At 43.3% G+C, this 21,016-nt stretch overlaps 1 protein-coding gene across 6 annotated transcripts in view; it reads left to right on the top strand.

Annotated features, from left to right (window-relative positions):
• The window catches only part of KANK1 (KN motif and ankyrin repeat domains 1), a 120,170-nt gene extending 100,259 nt beyond the window's left edge, over positions 1 to 19,911 (top strand). For 3 of the 6 annotated variants that reach the window (XM_089913264.1, XM_089913263.1, XM_089913265.1), the window contains 9 exons: positions 5,473 to 5,670; positions 6,322 to 6,430; positions 7,604 to 7,846; positions 9,254 to 9,341; positions 12,354 to 12,573; positions 15,181 to 15,323; positions 15,891 to 16,160; positions 18,233 to 18,331; positions 18,905 to 19,911. In XM_089913264.1, coding sequence (XP_089769390.1) covers positions 5,473 to 5,670; positions 6,322 to 6,430; positions 7,604 to 7,846; positions 9,254 to 9,341; positions 12,354 to 12,573; positions 15,181 to 15,323; positions 15,891 to 16,160; positions 18,233 to 18,331; positions 18,905 to 18,967 — 1,433 coding nt within the window. In that variant the 3' untranslated portion in view covers positions 18,968 to 19,911. Of the gene's footprint in view, positions 1 to 5,472; positions 5,671 to 6,321; positions 6,431 to 7,603; positions 7,847 to 9,253; positions 9,342 to 12,353; positions 12,574 to 13,922; positions 15,120 to 15,180; positions 15,552 to 15,890; positions 16,161 to 18,232; positions 18,332 to 18,904 lie in introns of those variants that run through there. The other 3 variants (XM_022573570.3, XR_016393561.1, XM_089913266.1) reach the window with 3 other exon arrangements.
• Positions 19,912 to 21,016: the final 1,105 nt, after the last annotated feature.

Genomic DNA, 21,016 nt, shown 5'->3' with positions numbered 1-21,016 from the left:
TGGTACTGGGTGATGGTTACAACTGTTTGTTCTTCCTCCAATCAGCGAGGTGTTTGTATCTCAGTAAAGATGTTTAAAGTCTGCTCTGTTCCCATCTCTATTCAGGTCAATTGATAGCTATGCATTCAGTGTCAACTATATGCAAAGTGTGGTACTTAAGCAGAGAGAGAGAGAAAGTGGTCAAAGCCTGGAACTTGCAATCCAGTTGGGAAGCCAAGACACATATACCAGAAATATGAATGATAACCTATGAGGGGTATATGTTAGCCACCAAATAATGTGAAAATAAAAGTGCTTGAAGAATTCAGCTGCAATTAAGCTCTCTGAGGTTTAGGGAAGAGATGAGTTTAGTGTGGAGAGGACGACGACGTTAGCTGCATCTGGAAGAACACGGAGCACAACTCGTTTTACCCAACAGTTAATGCAGCCTGTCAGCGTGGGTTTTCTGGGTGAGGTCTTGGGTTGGTGTGTAATTAAATGTGGGTGGCGTTGTGGTGCGGGAGAATCTGATTCTTAATCCACTCAGCATTTTAATTTCTAAGTACCCACTTTTAGATACGTTCATGACAGCTGTCTGGTATGTTCTCAGGGAAATATTAAAGTGGCCCTAGAAATTATTACACTACGGCTCTTATCATTTAGCGGCTTTATGTTGGTGGCCACACGCATTGGTATTCAGGCAGAGTTCTGAGCGATGGGCCTGCAAACAGAAAGGGATTGTCCTTTCTCCTCCATCAAAGCTACATACTTTCCCCTTACAGGTAATGTGTACCAAATAAAGAAGGTGATACTTCATGAATAATCTCTATTGTCTATTCCCCAAACCAACATGTGGGCTGAAAAGGGTGAATTTGTGCTCAAGCCCTTTTCCTTATGGAAAAACTAGAAGTGTTATTTTAGACCTCTTTGAATTCTTAATTACACTTCGGGAAAATGCCTAAATGATTGAACGGCCTCCATTATGACTCAGAAATTTCAGTCCTACCTTTTTGACAAGTAAGCTAGATGTTCTTTAAAAATCAAATCAGAATGTTTAAATGAAAATTTGGCACAATAACATGGTCAATTAGTTGGCGGCACTGTTCATAATTGTGCTTTTAGAAGGCACTTGGCATTATAAATAAAAATATGAGTCAGCGTGCCGGAAGAATTGCAGTATGTGAGCAGGGCAACTTTTAAGATCCATTTAAATATATTTTTAAATATCAATTTTCTAACAGATTTAGAAACAGATTTCTATATACCAACAACTAATACCCATTCCAGATGGATAAATATCACAGAGGAAACTGGAGAAGGTGATCTCTTTAAAAACTTCTCCATCTCTAGTTTTCCTTGATTTTTTAAAAGATATCAGGTACTTTGCTTTAACTTTTCTAAAGTCAAAAACGTAAAAAAAGTTTTCCTTTTAAGTTACTTATTTTTCACTACAGTTTGCCTTAGCTAGTAGTATAATTATCCATGTATTAAATGCTAAGCGTACTTTAGAATTAGAATTAATACTTCGAGGATGCTTTTATTTTCCAGAACACTGAGATTTCTGTCATTTGCTGTCTTTTAGTTATCACTAATCTGGTCAAGTCATAAAATGAAGCTCATGCTTTATTGGCATTTATGGCCATTATAAGTTTGAGTTAACGACCGAAGACCACACAGTTGCCCACTCCCCTGTTCACTAACTCCCCAGTGGTGCCTTCGGAAACTCTTGCGCCCTGGGGGGAATTTTGAGCAGCTAGGCCATAGTACCAGACTTAGGAAGGTGTTTGGTGATTACTCCTGTTGTTTTACCCTTATTGTTTGCATAGCATTTACTGTTGGTCATGGACTTCTACCATTAGTGGTCCAGGGCTGCTAACTAAACCAACAATAATTCCTAATAATTCACATGGTCCAAGTTGATGGAGTGAAACCGGAGGGAAGTCTAAACTCTTGTTTTTGGCAGTCAAGTTTTACACTGTTTTCAGCAAATTTTTGATTGGTTAATTTAATTCACTGGTTCTCAATCCTAGCTGTACATTAGAATCGTTTGCAGAGCTTTTAAAAACTGCTAATACTTGGGCCCACCTGCAGATATTTCATTGTATCTGTATTTTTAAAAGCTTTGCCCCCAACTCAGGTGACTCTAAAGGGCAGCCAGGGTTGAGACCATTGAATTTTGCTGGCCACTTTATTTTTGGCTTTCTTGGCTGCACTCTTCCTGTGTTTTATTGAAACACAGCAGTCATTTGTCAGTCTTAGGCTGGTGCGTGTGTCATCTTATGTGTGCCTGCTAACCACAATGGGTCTTTATCAAGTTCAGATAATTGTTTCTGGGTCACTCAAGAGAGCCAGAGTTTCAACACCATCTAAAAAACATTTTCTGGCAATAAAGGTGACAAATTTCCTCTGATCCAGCTAATGAGAACTAGTTTAACGGTTAGCGTTGTTCTTTGCCTTGCTAGTTAGTCTTAACAGAATCCCTGTGACTTTCCATTGAATGACACAGGCATTTATTTAAGGCTTTCCATTGTCCAGCACTGTTCAGAGCACTGAAGAGGACCCCAGGTATGAATGTAGCGTGGAGGGACTCAGGGACTTCAATTCTCACAGAGCGAACACGTGTGAGACCAAGGAAACGGAGGGCAGGGTATATTCTGGTCTGGACAGTAAGTGCTGCAGAACAGTGAGGGGAAAAAGTCTTTGTGGAATGGTATCATAGGAGGAAGACTAGAGGAAATAGAAGTGAAAAGAGTATGGGTAGAATTCTGCTGGTAAAGAAAGCTGAAATTCTAGGCCGGTAGGACAGTCTAGTAAGGAAGGGCACAGAGGAGGGAGTAATTAAGTCACCAGACCACTCTGAATGAGTAGAGGGTAGGAGTTGTTGAGCAGTTAAACTACCCCAGGAAAGAAGAAGCTGTCCATGTTCACTGTGAAGGATCCTCAGATGCCTGCTTGAGAGGGTGGACCTTGGTTGGAGAAGCTTTAAAAAGCCCTAGTTTACAAAACTAAGTTCTGGAGAAGAGGAGTATTTGCCTCCAGTGGGAAGATTGTCTGGAAAAGGGCAGCACGTGGGAAGTGTGGATTTACTGGGTTGTTAGAAATGTTCTATTTCTGAATTAGGGAGGTGCTAACACAGGCATGTACATTTCCGAAAATTCATCAAACTCTGCACTGAAATTCTGTGCATTTTACTGTATATAAATTATACCTCAATTTAAAAATATTTTTTAAAGCCGTGTTTAGAAGGAAAGAGAACCTATGGATTAAAAGACTTAAAAACCATAGCAGCCAGTGGAAGTATAGGACTGAGGTTCTGATTCAAGTACTCTATAAAAAAAATTTTAAGAGATTGGAGAAATGTGAATACTGACCAGATATGTGATCATTTTAAATTCTCTTTTTTTTAGATTTGATAGTTTTAGCTTTATACTTACTTTTTGAGAACTGTGTTAGGAATATATACTAAAATATTTATGAATGAAAGTGGTAGGGTCTTCAGCTTGTGCTTCAGAGGAATCCAGTGTGAGTGGTTGGAGGAGGTGTAGATGAGCCCAGATAGCTGATCATTATTGAAACTAGTGCTGGGGACAGAGGGGTTTATTATACTGTTGTCTACTTTTGTGGCTGTTTAAGGTTTCAATAACAATAAAAACTATTTATGTATTTGCATTTTAAAAATCATTGTTGGTCCTTGAATGGAGAAGTGGTTAGTGAAAGTGTTTCTCTAGGAAGTATTCTGGTACTTGAGGATTAACATACTGAGACTCTTTGGAGGTTACTGCGTAATGATGAATGAAGTTGGAAAAGGAGGAATGAAGACAAATGCCCTGCTTTGTTTACTTCAAGTAAGACAAAGGAACTTGAGACGTTTCTTATTTGCTGTTAGGGAGACACATCAGGTCGTGGGGGCAACTGAATATTATTTGGAGGACTACAGTTAGTACTGTCTGTGTGTGCTGAGGAGGGAGGTGGATTTGTGAAGGAATCACCAGGGAGCACCCCGTGCCTCCGGAGGTAGAGGAGGGAGCATTGTGAGTGGACAGAGTACCATTTGCAGAATTAGGAAATGTCAGCCACACTAAAAATTCTGTGATATACTTGTGTGTGTGTGTGTGTGTGTGTGTATATAAATTACATAATAAAAATCCAATTTTTCTGCTTCACCAGTAAACAAATATTTTTTAAAATGTAGTTTAATTTTTTTTTTTTAGAAATTTATTTATTTTTTATTTGTTTATTTTTGGCTGCGTTGGGTCTTCGTTGCCACGCATGAACTTTCTCTAGTTGTGGCAAGCAGGGGCTACTCTTTGTTGCTGTGTGGGCTTCTCATTGCGGTGGCTTCTCTTGTTGAGGAGCACGGCCTCTAGGCACGCGGGCTTCAGTAGTTGCGGCACGCAGGCTGAGTAGTTGTGGCTCGCGGGCTCTAGAACGCAGGCTCAGTAGTTGTGGTGCACAGTCTTAGTTGCTCCACAGCATGTGGAATCTTCCTGGACCAGGGATCGAACCCCTGTCCCTTGCACTGGCAGGTGGATTCTTAACCTCTGTGCCACCAGGGAAGTCCAGTAAACAAATATTAAGTACCTAACATATGTAAAAGCAACCTAGAAGATGTGGTGAGAGAAACAAAGTTGATTAGAACCATGTGGCACCCTCAAAATATTTACAGACAAGAAGGGAGTCTAAGACAATCACGCGAATCAACTACTACGTTGTATTATAGATCTTATAAGAGAGTCTGAAAGATGGGCCATGAGAGTTCAGAGAAAGGAGAGTTAATTTCCAGTAGGGAGATGAGGGAAGGCTCGGAAGAGGAAGCGATGGGAAGGTTGGCCATGTGAGGGAGGGTAGGGAAGGAACGTCACCAGGTAGAAGAAAATAAGCTAAGGCAGGTGTGCTCTTAGGAGAAAAAGAGACCCCACTTTCTACACTGGGAGGAGTTCCATCTACTTGGGTGCAGTTCGCACCCCAAAAAGGACCACAGGTATAGTGGGAAATAAACTTAGAGAGGTAAGTTGGTGCTGAGTGGCAGGTGGTGTAGAATCTGGCTAAATAGTATGGACTACGTTTCCTGAGTGGTGGGGAGCTTTTTAGGTTTCGTTTTAGCTGGAGTTAGGATGGGATTTGAGCTGAGTGGGAGTTCTACTCTGCAGCAGTGCGGGAGAGGGGGAAATGTGAAGGAAAGGGGACAGTCATGATGCTACACTGGTGGCCCAGGCCAAAGTTAGGTGGTAGCACCAGACCAGAGAGAAGAGAGGCACTGTGGAGTTTGACCAATCCAGATATGGTCATAAAGGGAAGGGATCACGGTCAAGAAGGCCTTGGGGGTTTGATTTTGGATGGCTTGGCTATTAATGCCAATTATGCAAAAAGAAAACACCAGAAAAGCACTTGAGAAAAGGATGTGTTGCAAGAATTTTTTTTTTTTTATACCATTTAGCCCATTTTATTTGGTCCTAGCATCACACACTTCTACAACCTTCTCCTTCCTGACAGGCAGTAATTTGGAATACACCTGTAAGTGTGGAAGTCTTCAATCAGGAGGGCCATTAAACTCCCAGACATCCCGGCATGAGCAAGAGGTGGGGACCACAGAAGGGAAGCCCATCAGCAGCCAGGATACCTTCCCCACTCAGGAAAGCCCGCTGTCTCCAGTGAACCTGACAGACGACCAGATAGCCGCTGGCCTCTATGGTAACTTTCCTCACTCACGACCCCTCTCGGCATCAGGGTTCTAGGACCAGAGTTGTCAGCTTTCCAATCTAATGCCAGTGTGCCCTATAAATTGACCTGGAAGAATGATTACACAGTTGTTAGGAAGGTAGGCCTAGATTATCTTTAAGATTATCAAAGAAAGCCGTGCAGTCCCCTTAAGAAAACTCATCTGATGTTGCAAATTACAAAATATTTTAAACAGCATTTCACTCTTTCATAGTTTGGCAGGTATAAATTTTTTTCCAGGTTATCTCAACTGAAAAAAAAAGGACTAATAATCGCTATCTTAGTGCCTAGGTGGTTTCTGAGGATCAAGTGAGACGTGACATCACTTTATAAACAGTAAAGCCTGATACAGATGCTAGTTGTCACTGCTTTTGTTATGTCTGGAAGGACGAATGGATTTTTTTTTTCCATTTAAAGAACATTATTAATGGAACTTTGAAGTATTTTCTTTGCATGCACACAATTTTCCAGTGGATTTTGGGCAAGTTTCTCATATATACATGCCAAGATCTATATTAACATGAATAAAATAATAAATGTACATGAAGAAAGCGTACCTATTCACTTAACTTGCATGGGTATGAGTTGTATTAATTTTGATCACCATGATTCACTTTTCCACAGTATGTACAAATAATGAAAGTACACTGAAGTCCATCATGAAGAAGAAAGATGCCAACAAAGATTCAAATGGAGCGAAAAAGAATCTTCAGTTTGTTGGCATTAATGGAGGGTAAGGAAGGATGGTGGTACTGGTGTTTATACACGGTCTGTCTGTTTCCTTTGCCTCATGCCTACTCCAGTCATATTTAAAGGTGCCTGGTCTGGAATGCTACCACATCTGGGTGACGGAAGATTCCCTCCTCAGAAAGGTGCATTTGGGCTTCTCTTCTCTCTTCTTGCTATCTTTAAGGATATTTCACTCTTGAAAGGATACGTGATGAAGCTGAGTAATTTACGTCTTCTCACCTCTGATCTGAAACAAACGGTCTTCAACAAAAGCAACAGGCAGCAGGTTCCCTGTTGGACAGCGTGTACTTAACTGTATCAGAACTGAGCAACAACCAGAGACTGAGAACGTCACTGCATGGTCCAGGGATAGTCATCCACTCCTTCAGAATGGGTTGTTTTGCTTAGCTCTCCATGTTTACAGACAAAATAGTAGGGCCTTTCACCTGAAGAGTAACCTCGCCACGCCATCAGTTCTTTGCTTTCTAAATAGAATGTGTTTTAGTTGTTTATTCCTTCTCCTTTAATTGGCCCAGATCAATAGTTAAGTCTGTTTGTCCTCCTACAGTTGAATCAAAGCAATTAATCTATTAATCCATTCATGGCCTTGACAAGAAAGCAATAGTGCAGAGTTAGTTGAGATAATATTTATAGTAGTGCGTACCACAAAGATATAACAGTGCTGTCTATTTTCCAAATCTTTAACGTTTTATTGGGTAATATGTCCCACAGTTTGGGGAGTGTGTACCAGAGAAACTATTGGTAACTTACATAATATGTTCACCTTGGACACTGGGAAAATTAACGGTACAAAATAAGAAGAATGAAAGGGGGAAAGAAAAGGAACAGCAAAGATGAAAACCTACAGACTTGGTTTCCATAAAATGAATTTCCTTTGATTTATATTAAGCCAGAGGTGCTATATATATATATACATATTTTTTTTTTCTGCAAGTGGTATGTGATACCACTTGGCAACCTAGGTTATTCCTTGTTAAGTGAGAACCCATTCAAAACCACCAGACTTCTAAATAGACCTTACTCCGCACTTCTAAGTACAGGGTCTAAAACCACTGATGAAATTTCTGGAGTCAGCAGGTTTCCCTTCATAAACATTTCTGTCACTGGGTCTTTATGGGCACACCTTGCATCTCCTGAACTCCCAATTGCCACCTAGGTATGAAACCACTTCAAGTGATGATTCCAGCTCAGATGAAAGCTCTTCTTCCGAGTCAGATGACGAGTGTGATGTCCCCGAGTATCCTCCTGAGGAAGTGGAGGACGAAGAGGAGGACCAAGACACTCGGGGGATGGCAGAAGGCCACCACGCAGTTAATGTGGAAGGTCTCACGTCCAGCAGGGTGGAAGATGAAATGCAGGTTCCAGAATGTGAACCTGAGAAGGTGGAAATCAGAGAGAGGTGTGGTACACTCCCCCCCCTCCCCTAACCCTTCCCATGTTTGATGTACTTTGGCAGTAGGATTGGCCAATGAGGAGACTGTGCAGTTGAATCTATGAGTTTGGTCTTTCCACTCACCAAAGGAGGGCTGAACTTTACCTGTGCCTCAGAGGTGTGTACCTCTTGTCATGATACTAATAAATACAAGTGCAAAAATGATAACTGCTAGATCTCTTATAGTAGCAGAGAGAAGGGCTTGATATCTGTTCACCTTTGTTTCTTTAACTATTTGCCGTCTAATATTACATGTGGAGTCACCATCCGCATAATTGTTAAGCACCACTAAAGCTTCCATTGTTTGAACAACCCACCTTATACTTAAAGGTATATTAGAATTTTTTGTGACCAACACATTTCACATTTTAAAGTTTCAGATTTTATCATTAGCCATTTATCCTCATACAGGTGTCAGTACTGTTATTACAGGACCACTGTGTGTGAGAGGAACAGTTTTTGGCCTCAACCAAAGATCACATTTACCATAAAGATGACGTGATCAGTCACATGCCTGTATTTTGTTGCCGTTGAGTGATTGGGAACACCACAAGAATGGGTTTGGGAATGTCGTAAACAGCAGCTGAAGTATCAAATAAACACTCTAGTTGGCTGAAACGTGTACCTAAAAGTGTAGACAATTTTAAAGACTTAACAAATATGGAATTGATGCTTATAAAACAGGAGAGAGTAGGACAGTTGGAAATTTCAGTATGGTGTTTCACCACGTGAAGTGTAACTAGAACATTTCAGAAAACTTATCTCTAATTTGGCAAATGAATGTTTAACTGCGTTAACACAAGGTAAGTGTCTTTAGTTTATATTTCCAAGTATTTTCAAATGGCTCAGTAACTTGACATCTGTTGGTTTTTTTCTGAACAGCTTTATTGAGGTATAATTTATATACCATATGTCATCTGACTTTTAAGTTTATATTTTCATGTGGGTTAAACAAACACTTCCTGAGTCACCAAATGTGATTTCAGATGTGTGGTCCACTGGTCAGCATAATGGGTAGGTGGTAATTCAGACCTCTTCAACCCCTCAAGAGTAAAAATATTTTTTAAGAATTTAGAACAAAAGGAGCAAAAAATATCCAAGTGTTATTCCATAATGTCACACAGGCCAGAGTGGCGAAGCCGAAAGCTACCCTCATGAAAAGATCCGAGCTCTGGCTGGAGGCCTTGGCTCTGTGTGGTAACGTCAGTCCTCGGACGCCTAGACTCCACCAGGCAAGCACTAGCGGCACCACAACCTGCCAGGGTTGACTTGGGGCCTCCGGTCTTGTAAAGGGTTATAGAGTTTCAGGTAAAAATGCCTTTCCTTTTGTGGCCAGTCATGAGCTCTCTTTCTTTTATTTTTTTCCCCTTTTAGATATGAACTAAGTGAAAAGATGTTGTCTGCATGCAACTTACTGAAAAATAACATAAATGACCCCAAAGCTTTGACCAGCAAGGATATGGTGAGTCTGACCTACAGACACTGTCCCCAGTCTGTACAAAGTGCCCGAGTGGACACCACAGATGAGGCCTCTCTAGCCTGCCCCTGAGCTGTTGTTGCCTGCACGCTTTTCCCCCAGACTATTCCTAGTGTGTGTGGGCAGAGTGAATATCCCGCTACCCGGCTCACCAGACCACCCTGTGAACGTTTCCCTCAGGCCTGATTTCAGATCTCCTTTCTCCACCCTGTACTTTGCTTGGGAGCTGAGCATCTGCGAGGCATATAGTTGCACATGGAAAGGAGGGCTAATTTCAGTCATTCGTCACCTTTCTGCATGTTCTCTTGCTTACAGAACTTGTGATCTAGGGAGCAGAATCCCAGAATTTTTTAAGTTAGCCTTTGTTTTTAAGAGAAACCTATCTGGACCGAGGTCAGCATTCCTTTCAATTATGAAACTGCATATTATGTTCTGATGTGGAATGCAGGCAGTCACTATTTTTAAACCTAGAAATAACTGCACTTATCTTCTCACAGCTTGAGATTCAGAAGCAAAGAGGTTGGTGGTTGCCTTAGGGAGCACGAATAGCATAACATAGGACAGATAAATGTTTCCGTGGCAATGGTGAATCTGATATCCTTTACAAGTATTGCTCTCCCATGCATTGGTGACATTTAGATGTGTGGCTTCTTTCATAGGTTAGACCAGCCTTCTGGTTGACAGCTCTATTCAGTGCACTGAGAAAGTGTAGCATCTCATGTTATTTTAGATAGTAATGTGCATTTGAATCTTTGCATATTAGCAGTAGATTTAATATGAAAGTTTTATGCTAAATAACTTAAGTCCGCAGCTGGTGAGAAAGTTGTTTCATAGGTCTCACGGGTTTATAGAATTATGAAACCAAAATGTTAAGCCTAGAAGGGATTTATGGAATTATCTAACGCTGGAAAGGCAAATAGTCTTCCTCATACAACAAACACAATCTGAAGAAGAATTGGTGACGGCTGGCACAGGCATGAGAAGTACATGGGTGCGTGTGTCTACGAGGCCACTCTATTCTGGTCCATCCTGCTTTAACTGAGGCCCTAAAGATTACGAGTCTTGCCTGGAGTGTCAACTGCTAGTTAATGCTGGGACTAGATTATACCTGTCTTAAGTACTGGTCCATGTTTTGTTTATCCCAGCTAAAGCATATTACCTTATTATATGGCATCTTTTTTTTTAAAATTATGGTATCTTCTCCTATTTGTTTATATTGCTATAGAAACTTAAATTTATCAGAGCCAGCTGAATCTTGACATTCAGATGCTGTGCTGAAAAAGGAGCATGGCAATGATGTTTATAGAAGGAAATACTAAACGAAGTCCCTGGCCTGGACCTGGATCTACATGTTGAACTCATCAGTATAGACTAAGTGCCTGTCTATGCCTTGGTCACAAATAGTAAAACCAGGGAAAGTCACTGCAGTGTTAATGTTTCCCACCAGGTTTAACCTGAACTTAAAACTGGTGCTTTCGGACCCCAGATTTTATAGCTTTAATACACTTTTTCTTTCACCCTCCTCAAAATACTAGGTTATGTGGTCCTCAGGGAGGACTGGACTTTACATTTTTGTAGCCCCAATTGTCAAGCATTTTGTCGGGCACATACTCCAGTATTGCTACATTTTTTTTTTGTTGATTGGATATTCATTCAGTAAAGAAGTGTTTAAAGTGCTGTGCTCTGAAAAGTCTTGGACATGTGAATGATCACAGTGCCAGGGCCATGTAACCATGTCAGGACACTGACTATGTAGCTGTAAGTGAGTTCAACACCCAGACGCCATAATTTCCCTTCCTTCTGTGTGAGGCACCCAAAAAATGAAATCTGAATATGTGAAAGAGTGAGCAGAAGAAAAGAAAAATTAAGTGAATTATTTCCTGGCCAGGACCCTTTTCCTCCAGTGACCCAAACTATGATTGAATTGGGTACACCTGAATAATTAGTAGCAGGAAGATAAAGAGATGGGTGTGTTCTGTAATCCCAGTTCCACCTTTTCTATAGAAAGAAGACTACATGGGTTCTGGTGCTTTTGACATAAGCTTTCCATCTTTCTTGATTTATTTTTAAACTCTTAAAGAACAAGCAAAGCACAAATGAATGATAAACTCATATGAAAGAGGGCCCAAGAAAAAAGCATTGTGGTTTTCCCCATCTCCAGCACTGGCTCTGCCCAGTCTACATTGAACTTCATGTCCAAGTTTGACTTGATTATCCGTGAAACAAATGCCACGTTCATGTGTCTATAGCCTAAGGGAAAGCAAGTGGGGCTGATGACCAGATATAGATGATCCTAATGGGAAAAAGTAATTTGTTTCAGACTTGCTTTTTATTCCCTTTCTGTGGTTGAACATTTGTATTTGGGATGGAGTAGGAATTGGGTTGCCTGCACGGTTATGGTCTCCCAGCCTAGTGCTGTGGAGATGCTGAAGGAGTTGAAGTTGGTCTGGACAGGAAGGAGGTAGCATAATTGTGTTAAGTAATTTCTCCTGTCCTGATTACTATGAAAATCATTTGCAAGGCCAGCGTACCTACATAATATTGATAGTTCAGTAATAAATGGAGCCTGGCCTAAGTGGTTTACATGTGTTGCCTCATTTGTCCTCATCACAAACACTGTGAAGGAAAGGTATTTTTACTATCCCCATTTTGCAGATGAGGAAACTGAGGCACAGAATAAGTATCTTCCCCAGCGTCGAACAGCTCGTCAGTAGCAGAGTCAGAATTTGAGCCTTGGTGGTATAGTTCTTGCACAGTGCTATAGGCCTGTTTTATAGAAGTTACAATATGTGTGTGTGTTAAAATCAGGAAGGATACTTCAGTTTGGAATTTGAGGCTTCTCTGAGAGCTCTGGGTTTCATTAGTTGTTTTTTGAGAGCAAATTCTGTTTGCACACACTTCTGACTATAAAAGGCCTGGTTTCTTAGGTTTTCAGCTAGGTCTCAGAAATGTCTATAAATAGAAGAACTAATGGCCGATGGCTCGGTGTTTTGGCAGCGGTTCTGTCTGAACACTCTCCAGCACGAGTGGTTCCGCGTGTCCAGTCAGAAGTCAGCCATCCCAGCCATGGTGGGGGACTACATATCTGCTTTTGAGGCCATCTCCCCAGACGTCCTGCGTCATATCATCAACATGGCAGACGGGAACGGCAACACCGCCCTCCATTACAGTGTGTCCCACTCCAACTTCGAGATTGTGAAGCTGCTCTTGGACGCTGGTACGTTGGTTGTCCCTGTCTCTTCTCTAACAGACTCGGGCTGTGACTCATTTAGAAGGAGCTGGTTGATCCAGCTGATCCCCAGTTCTGTGACCATCCTAAAAAGCCTTTTCATTGCTTTCCCCTGTGATGTGGCAAGAATCGTTCTTGAGTCATTCATGGGAGGCTTGAGGTTTAAACAAAACGGGGTGACACAGACTCCAGATCTGTTTTGAAAGGAGGTGTTGAGGGTGTTCTTGCTGCAGTTTAGCTGTGTTCAGATGAGTTGTATCCCTGGTAACACACATGACTCATGTTCCTGCCTGAGCTGAATCATGCAGGCTTGGTGGGTTCACTCTCAAGAGGCAGAATGCGGCGCCTGGGGCCAGAGTCAAAGCTTTAGTGTTTGTGAGCTGCTCTCTTTGTCCTTGTTCCATGCCCCGCTCCAGCCGCCTTGCAGAGCTGTGCAGTTAGTCAAGATGGGGGCCAAGCAAAGCCACTGTAACAGATTGTGGTAGAATCAACACCATTCCCGCCAAAATACACCCTGTTCCTGGGGAATCGGCATAGAGAAAAGAAAATGCTATTCTTACATCTGAACCATAGTAACGAGAGCAGTGAAAATTTTTGTCTGTAATTGGAATTTGCCATTCCAGAATATAGCCAGTGGATGTATTAAACATGGAGTGAGGCGGTGGCACATAGAAGGGTCCCCTTGCGACATAGTGAGCTATCAACTTTTTGTTCAAATGGAACAGCCCTGTGATACATTGAGTCTCTAAATCACTTTTATTTATTTTTGAAATACATATTTTTACTTCTAATATAACTGATACAGAATTCACAGTACCTCAGTCTAATTAATGAGAACACAATGTGAACATCTGATTTAGAATATGCAATACAATTGTCCAATTTTCCCATTCTGCTTCTTGACCCAACTGTCCAATTTTTTTCTACTCTGTTTTGGGGATGTTGGATTAAGGCACAGAAGAAACCAAACAGATTTATCTTTTTTTTTCTCTTCTAAGTTTGCTTGTCCCCAGTTTAGGGGCCATGTTAGGATAAAACTGTTTCCAGCTTAAAGGAAGGAATTCCAAGCCTCCTTCCTTTCAGACTTGCCAGACTATAAACAGAGCTGGTGATACTGTCAGCCAGAGTTACTGTTTAAACAGAGAAGTGGATGATATCCAGGAAAGCTAAGAACAAGATTTCAGGATTGCCCCTGAAAGTAACAGCTTAATCCACCCTTAGAAAATTTGCATGGACAAGATATTTTGGTAAATTAAACTATTTTAATTCCATTGTTGGATGGCTTTGGTTAATCACTTTTCTGGATTTACTTCACTTTTTACTGCTCACCATTATAGACTGAGATTGTGGCTTCGTAAAGCATGTTTGTGAATCTAGGATACTAGCAGCAACAGAGAAGAGGCGAACGCCAAAGAAACTGAGGAGCCTCAAAGACCATGTCTGCTCACCCGCTTCTCCATCAGACAACTTTTTCCTTTTCTTTTTCCTTTTCTACGTTAAAAAATACGCACTACTACTGGGCTTCCCTGGTGGCGCAGTGGTTGAGAGTCTGCCTGCCGATGCAGGGGACCCGGGTTCGTGACCCGGTCCGGGAGGATCCCACAGGAGCGGCTGGGCCCGCAAGCCATGGCCGCTGGGCCTGCACGTCCAGAGCCTGTGCTCTGCAACGGGAGAGGCCACAACAGTGAGAGGCCCACGTACTGCAAAAAAAGAAAAAAAAAAAAATGCACTACTGTAAATGCCCTTATGTCCCTAGTATGCTGTTGTTTTAGAACTCAAGAACGTTTTCACGGTACCTTCTCTTCTCACTCCCAATGATGGAAACACCCTAAGCATTTTAATTATATCTGGTCACACATAAAAAGCTTCTTTCCTGCACTCTCCATTCCTTTCATTTTATTAGAAAGTGCTGAAGGAATTTTAAAAGGCCTGGAGGATAATTTAGGCCCTGAAGACTCCTTAAGAATTATAGGACTAGAAAAGGTCTGGGTTATTGGATCTGGGAGTCCCTGACAGTCTCTAAGGGACTTAACTGCAGTTGCTGTCAGACCACGATTCCTAGAGCTGGGTGTCGTGTGATTGGAATTCTGCTTCCAAGGGCCCCAAACGAGTCAGAGCAGCAAACTCAGGGTCTCAGAGTGAACAGAGGTTTATGAGTGGGGAATGCCATATTCAGTGTTCCCTATGTGAGCGTTTACAAATCCTTCTGTCCCTTGTAGCTCTCACCGCCTTCTTCACTCCAAAATGGTGATTTTCTAGACACAGATTAGTATCTAGATCCCATGTTATTGTTTATTCTTCAAAGCAACCATTACTTAGAATAGCCTCCCAGACCTCCAGGCTGTTGCAGTTCAACCACCAGTTGCAAACAAGAGGTGCTGTGAGAGCTTGCTGTCATTTGTTATGAAATAGAGAAAAATTTTTTTCTTTGGTTTGTTATGAAACATCTCTCACATTTCCTTCTGAGTCACTCTGGGACTTTGATTACCTAAGGCCATTTCACTGGGCTTTTCTAAACTCCATACCTTTAGTTCATGGGGACAACTGACGCTTTTAGGAGATGGCTCCTCCCTAAAGAGACTCGTGTCTTTGCAGATGTATGTAACGTGGATCACCAGAACAAGGCGGGGTATACCCCCATCATGCTGGCAGCCCTTGCCGCTGTGGAAGCAGAGAAGGACATGCGAGTTGTGGAGGAACTCTTTGCCTGTGGGGACGTGAACGCCAAAGCCAGCCAGGTGAACGCGCTTGCTTCCAGGGTTTGTGCTGGCTGATGCAGCTCTGACCTGCCCGGGTGCCTCTGCCGTGCTCTCGCCACTCAGCACAGCCCATGCGGCTGCCCGGTGGTCCTTATGACCAGACACACCGAGGAAACACTGGCTTAACTTCACATTGGAAACTTCTCCCTCCATTACCTTGCGTTCTCCCTGGAGTAGTGTGCATGTGGATCATGGGTCAGCCTGCCTGTAAGTGACTAGGGATCCCCACCATGTACCTGGTGACCACTGTTTCCTGACTGTCTCCATGTTATAGCATCTTCATGCCCGGCACAGAGCGCCTCTCATCCAGATGTGTTCACAGTTGCCTTGTGACCATCTTCTGCACTTTCCAGCTCCTAGCTGTCATAAGACAGATCCTCCAAGCTAAAGGGAAAAATTAACTCATTACTTTATGGTCTTACTTATTAGCTCATAGCTCACGAGAAACTAGTTTTTCCAATGCCTTTCCACCACTGGGCCCCAAGTAATTCCATGTCCACGTTTTCCCCTGTCATCACTCTCCCTCCTCCCCTTCCCCTGGCACAGCCCCACTGCAGGTCACACGCTGCCAGCCCAGCATGTGCTTCTGAAGTCCGCTGTCATTTCTTCCCACAGGCAGGACAAACAGCCCTCATGCTGGCCGTCAGTCATGGGCGGATAGACATGGTGAAGGGCCTGCTGGCCTGTGGGGCTGACGTCAACATTCAGGACGACGAGGGCTCCACCGCCCTGATGTGTGCCAGCGAGCATGGGCACGTGGAGATCGTCAAGCTGCTGCTGGCCCAGCCAGGCTGCAGTGGCCACCTGGAGGACAACGTAAGCTGTCTCCAACGGTCCTGCAGGCCCCTGGCCTGGACACAGTTGCGGGGGGTGGAGGGGCGGTTCTGTGAGTGTTGCTTGACCAGGGGAGAGAACAAATCCTCCTTTATTCTCCTCAGGGATTTGCGTTGCCATCCAGGCAACTTCCCTTCACGGCCCAGCATGGTAGCGTTTACTGTTTGCAAACTAATACTCCCATTAACTAAAGCCAAAGGCAGAAAGATAACTAGGCCTCACCCCAAACATTTATAAAAGGAAGAAGGTGATGGGCATGGACGAGAACCAGTATACTGAAGTGGAATAAACAGATTTACAATACAGAATCAAATGTAGCAGGCAGTGTAGGCAACTAATGGGTACACTACGAAGAGAGGACCAGGCCCCTGGTCCATTTGGAAACCCTTCACCAGGGCCCATCAGAGTAAATAATGTGTGACATTTTATCAGCTAGGGAATCCGGACCATCTTGGCGTCTTTTCAGCCCATCTTCGCACCCCTCCTTGGGCTGTTCCCATCATCGTCACTCTCATCTCCTTCCTCTCTCCGTTCCCAAGCTGTCCCATTCCCAGATAACCCCTTGACTGGAAAACATTCCCAGGAAACCTGCTGCTCTGGATGTCTCCAGACCAAAGGGGAGGAGTACCGATAGGTCACAGCACAGGAACTAACATTTAGGTGGCGACATGGTTCAAAGGTCCAAAGGTCCCAGAGGTCTGGCTGGGTTGCTTCTGTTTTTGAAAGTTTATCTCTGTGGAGCCCAGGTTTGGACCAGAGCTTCCATCAGCCCCAAACGCTAAAAAGGCTAGAGGGAAAACATCCCCCTTTGCACTAAACTTGAGATCCTCGTGGGCTCACGCCAACAGGAAGAGCAAATCAGTGCAGGTATTACTGGCAGGAAAGACTGACTGGTTTCTGCAGTTGCAGTGACCTCCCCAGGAGCACGTGAGCTGAGGTTGCACCAGATTTCCTTTACCTCCACTGCAGCAGAGGGCCAGTTTCCAACTTCTCTTTCCTTAAGAACAGTCTGTGTTTCGTGTGCCTTGTTTTTGTTTGTTTGCTTTTACTTCTACTCTTAGCAAAGAACAGCTGGTAGATCTAATAATAAGAGGCCATTGCACCACAGTAACTTCCAGAAATCCTGGTTCCCTCTGCCCGTTGTCTACTTCCATATCCTTAAAGGAACGGGAGGGCATCCAGCTGGCCTCCAGAAGAAAAGTAACTCCCAGAATTCAGAGTGGGACGGAGGACCATAAGGTTCAAACCACACACAAATTGTTTCCAGCTGCTGGTGACCAGAAGGGCATCCTTATTCCAAGACTAGACAGAAAATAAGTTGTGCTGTTTTTTGTTTTTTTATTGTTACTACTTTTGATTGAGGTAGAGTTGATGTCCAGAATGCTGTTTTTGTCTCGATGCATCTTTATATCCATCTGAGTTCCTGCATCTTAATGGAAAGCAAACATTTAACTGAACATTTTTCTTACCCATATTTAGTGTTTCCCCTCGTATTTCCATAAGATACATTTCTGCAAGGCAGCAGGATGTGGTGCTTACATGTAGATGTGACTCGGAGCATTCTCCAGGGGTGGCTAGGGCTGTAGGATCAGCTCCCTCTGCAAGAGGAAAGTTAAGAGATCCTTGGCAGATTGCAGGGCGTCAAAACGGACACCACGCTACTTGACCGTTCGTTTGTAATTATAAGGGAAAAAAAAAACAACACTAAATTATGTTTCTACCCCCTACCTTCACCTCCTGCCCCCTGCTGGTGGGCAGCCTGCTTTTGTTGAGTCTCCATGGTGTGCAGACCTACACACTAAGTACCATGAGGCAACAACAAAGGCAATAATGGGGTGATTCTTGTCTGAGGGCAGGGTAGGGTGCTGTGCCTCTGTCATCCTTGTATCCTTCAGGGCTAGCACCTAGAGGTCCGGAAAAGTTTCCTAAAAGACTGAACAGATGGCTAGATTGGGGAACCTTATCTAATTGAAAGAGTTTTGTGTTGTTACCCTTTGGGCTACCTGGAAGTTTGAGAAATCCAACCTAGCTTGTTCTTTTCATCTCCTCTTAAGGATGGCAGCACCGCACTCTCAATAGCCCTGGAGGCAGGACACAAGGACATCGCCGTTCTGCTGTATGCCCACGTGAACTTCGCGAAAGCCCAGTCTCCGGTCAGTGTTGTGCACTTGGCATTTGTAAACAGGCTAAAAGCTACCAGACTAGTGGGCCCCCTTCCTCGGGGAGTTGACAGGAGATACAGGTTTTATAATGATTCTGAAAATCAAGGTTTTAGTCCAGAGCTGAAGAATTCATCAATTTTGCCCCACCCAGAAGGCCAGGAGTGCTAATGGTTAGCACAGCACAGGCTGGATGCCTGCTTGTCCTCACGCCCTCACAGGAAGAGTTTATTCTGGACAGAATTATCCAAATGGCACATCTTGAGCCCATAAATACATATTGCCGTCCTGGCATTTTTCTTAAAGCAGACAGGGAGCTGCAGCCTGTGGTCCCAGAGCTCACTCTGAGAGGGAAGTTGACTTCCCAGGACAACTGGACGTGGCACTGCCGAGCCCGCTGGCCCCAGAGCTGCGCCCGCTAGTGGACTGTGTGCTGTGTTCCAGCTCTCCTCGCTCTGGCTTATAGGTGGTGCTCAGCTGTGGCTACCAGAGTTCCTGTGTCACAGAGGACACATCTACCTGAGGTCACTAATTAACCCCCAGTTTTTTTCCTTTCCTGGTCTCTAGGGCACCCCTAGGCTTGGAAGGAAGACATCTCCTGGTCCCACCCACCGAGGTTCATTTGATTGATTATGTGCAAATACCGTCCATTTACATGCCACCACTAAGCTGCTAATTCCTGTTGGGCTGACAGATAACTGAATGTATTTTGTGCCTGAGCTCACCAGCAAACAGAACGCATAAAGCCAAGGGCTGAAGGCTGGAGCTGCCACAGTGGAAGCTGAGCCAGCAGGAGATTGCTGGCCAGGCACACACGCCTCCCTTCTGGCCATCTTCCGTCTGTGTAGGGCACACTTGCTGTTGAGTCTCTGCTCCGTTATGTACAGTTGTAGGAAATAGTAACCTGATCTGAGTGGGCAACTTCTGTTCCTTCTCTCCACCCCCTACCAGTGCTGAGAAGTATCAGGTTCTCACTGGAATGGTGTTTTTAAACTTTCCCACAAGTATTTATATTTACCAAACGTGGAACCATTGGAAAGCTCTTTGAAAATTCCATTCCAGGATGGTTTTGTTGATTTTTCTTTTGTCTTTATTATTTTAAAGTAAGGAAGTTGAGATGACTTTGATCATCGGTGAATTGGGCCTGGGCTGGTTTCTGGTTTAAAAATAAAAGTTGAAACTCTCAAAAAGTTTAAAACTTAACAAAAGGAAGTCTTTTCAGTTGGTTTTATCTAGGTCGATGCATTACATGACGTTTTATTTAAAGGGTATCTATATAAAATTGATGCAGTATTTTCAACTTTTATATTCCATAGTAATTAAAGACCCGAAGAACGACATGTAACATTACCATATTTTTATTAATAATTGCACAACTCTATCTAATGATAAAATTTGAATTGTGTTAGAGAAATTGGCTATATATTTGCCTCTAGAGAAGCATAGTATAGTTCTCCACTTATTTATGGATTCTTTTATCCCATGCCACATTTGCTTTGGTCTTGTATGTATTTAAATGTTTGAAGTGCCTTAGACTCTTGCCATATTTTCAAAATAAAATTTCATTAAGCTCTTTTGCTTGTCCCTGCTTCATCTCTGACAGCCGTCTGCCCCGATCCTATTGACTTACAGCAGTAGCAGCAAAAGCTGATGGATGGAGCGCATGGGTAGGGTGAGTGCCCAGTCCACTGGTCCAGGGCTCCGACAAGAGGAGACGTCTTCTGAGAGAACTACTCCGTTTCCAGCTCTGCTTATTACTCAGGTTGCACGTCATGAGTCTGAAATTTAAGACCTAATTAGGCAAACAGTTCATCAGACAGGTAACCTCCAAGTTAACTCCTGAGCTAACTCTTCTCAGGTGCAGAAGCACTGGTCCTTGACTCTTAATTTGGGGGCAGCTGCTGGGTGACTGGTTGAAACCGGAAGTGATGAGAAAGGAAAGATGAAGCCAGACAGACTTTTTTTTTTTAATTAATTTTTATTGGAGTATAGTTGCTTTATAGTATTGTGTTAGTTTCTGCTGTACAGCAAAGTGAATCAGTTATATGTATACAGATATCCCCTCTTTTTTAGGTTTCCTTCCCATTTAGGTCACCAAAGGGCATTAAGTAGAGTTCCCTGTGTCAATCCCAATCTCCCATTTATCCCACCCCACTCCCGGAGAGACTTTTCTTTTTCTTTTTTTTTTTTTTTTTTTTTGCGGTACGTGGGCCTCTCACTGCTGTGGCCTCTCCCGTTGCGGGGCGCAGGCTCAGCGGCCATGGCTCACGGGCCCAGCCACTCCGCGGCATGTGGGATCTTCCCGGACCAGGGCACAAACCCGTGCCCCCTGCATCGGCAGGCGGACTCTCAACCACTGCGCCACCAGGGAAGCCCCCCAGAGAGACTTTTTTATTTCAGCATGCTGTTGGCCCAACAGCACCTGTTTTCAAGTCCTTTTTAAAAAGTAAAGGGGATTGATTCCTTCTCATTTAAAATGAAGAAGCATGGCAGCTAAAATGCAAACCAGGTGTTTTGGCACAGTTGCTGGTGGTGAACTTTAACCTGGGCCGTTTGTGAGAGCCAGGTGCATTGGAGAAATATCACTGAGGCTTTTCTTAAGCCTCTCTTTCCTTTCTTCCTCTCCTTCCTTCTTTCATTTATTCACTCATTATTGAGTTTGAGAAAGAGGCCAGAGAA

This window comes from Delphinapterus leucas, chromosome 6 (assembly GCF_059928025.1).
Source record: "Delphinapterus leucas isolate spDelLeu-1000000601 "Yukka" chromosome 6, BTC_Dleu_Yukka2, whole genome shotgun sequence".
In the NCBI taxonomy this organism is placed as follows: domain Eukaryota; kingdom Metazoa; phylum Chordata; class Mammalia; order Artiodactyla; family Monodontidae; genus Delphinapterus; species Delphinapterus leucas.
The sequence above is the reverse complement of the archived record's forward strand: the minus strand, read 5'-3'. Positions and strand labels throughout refer to the sequence as shown.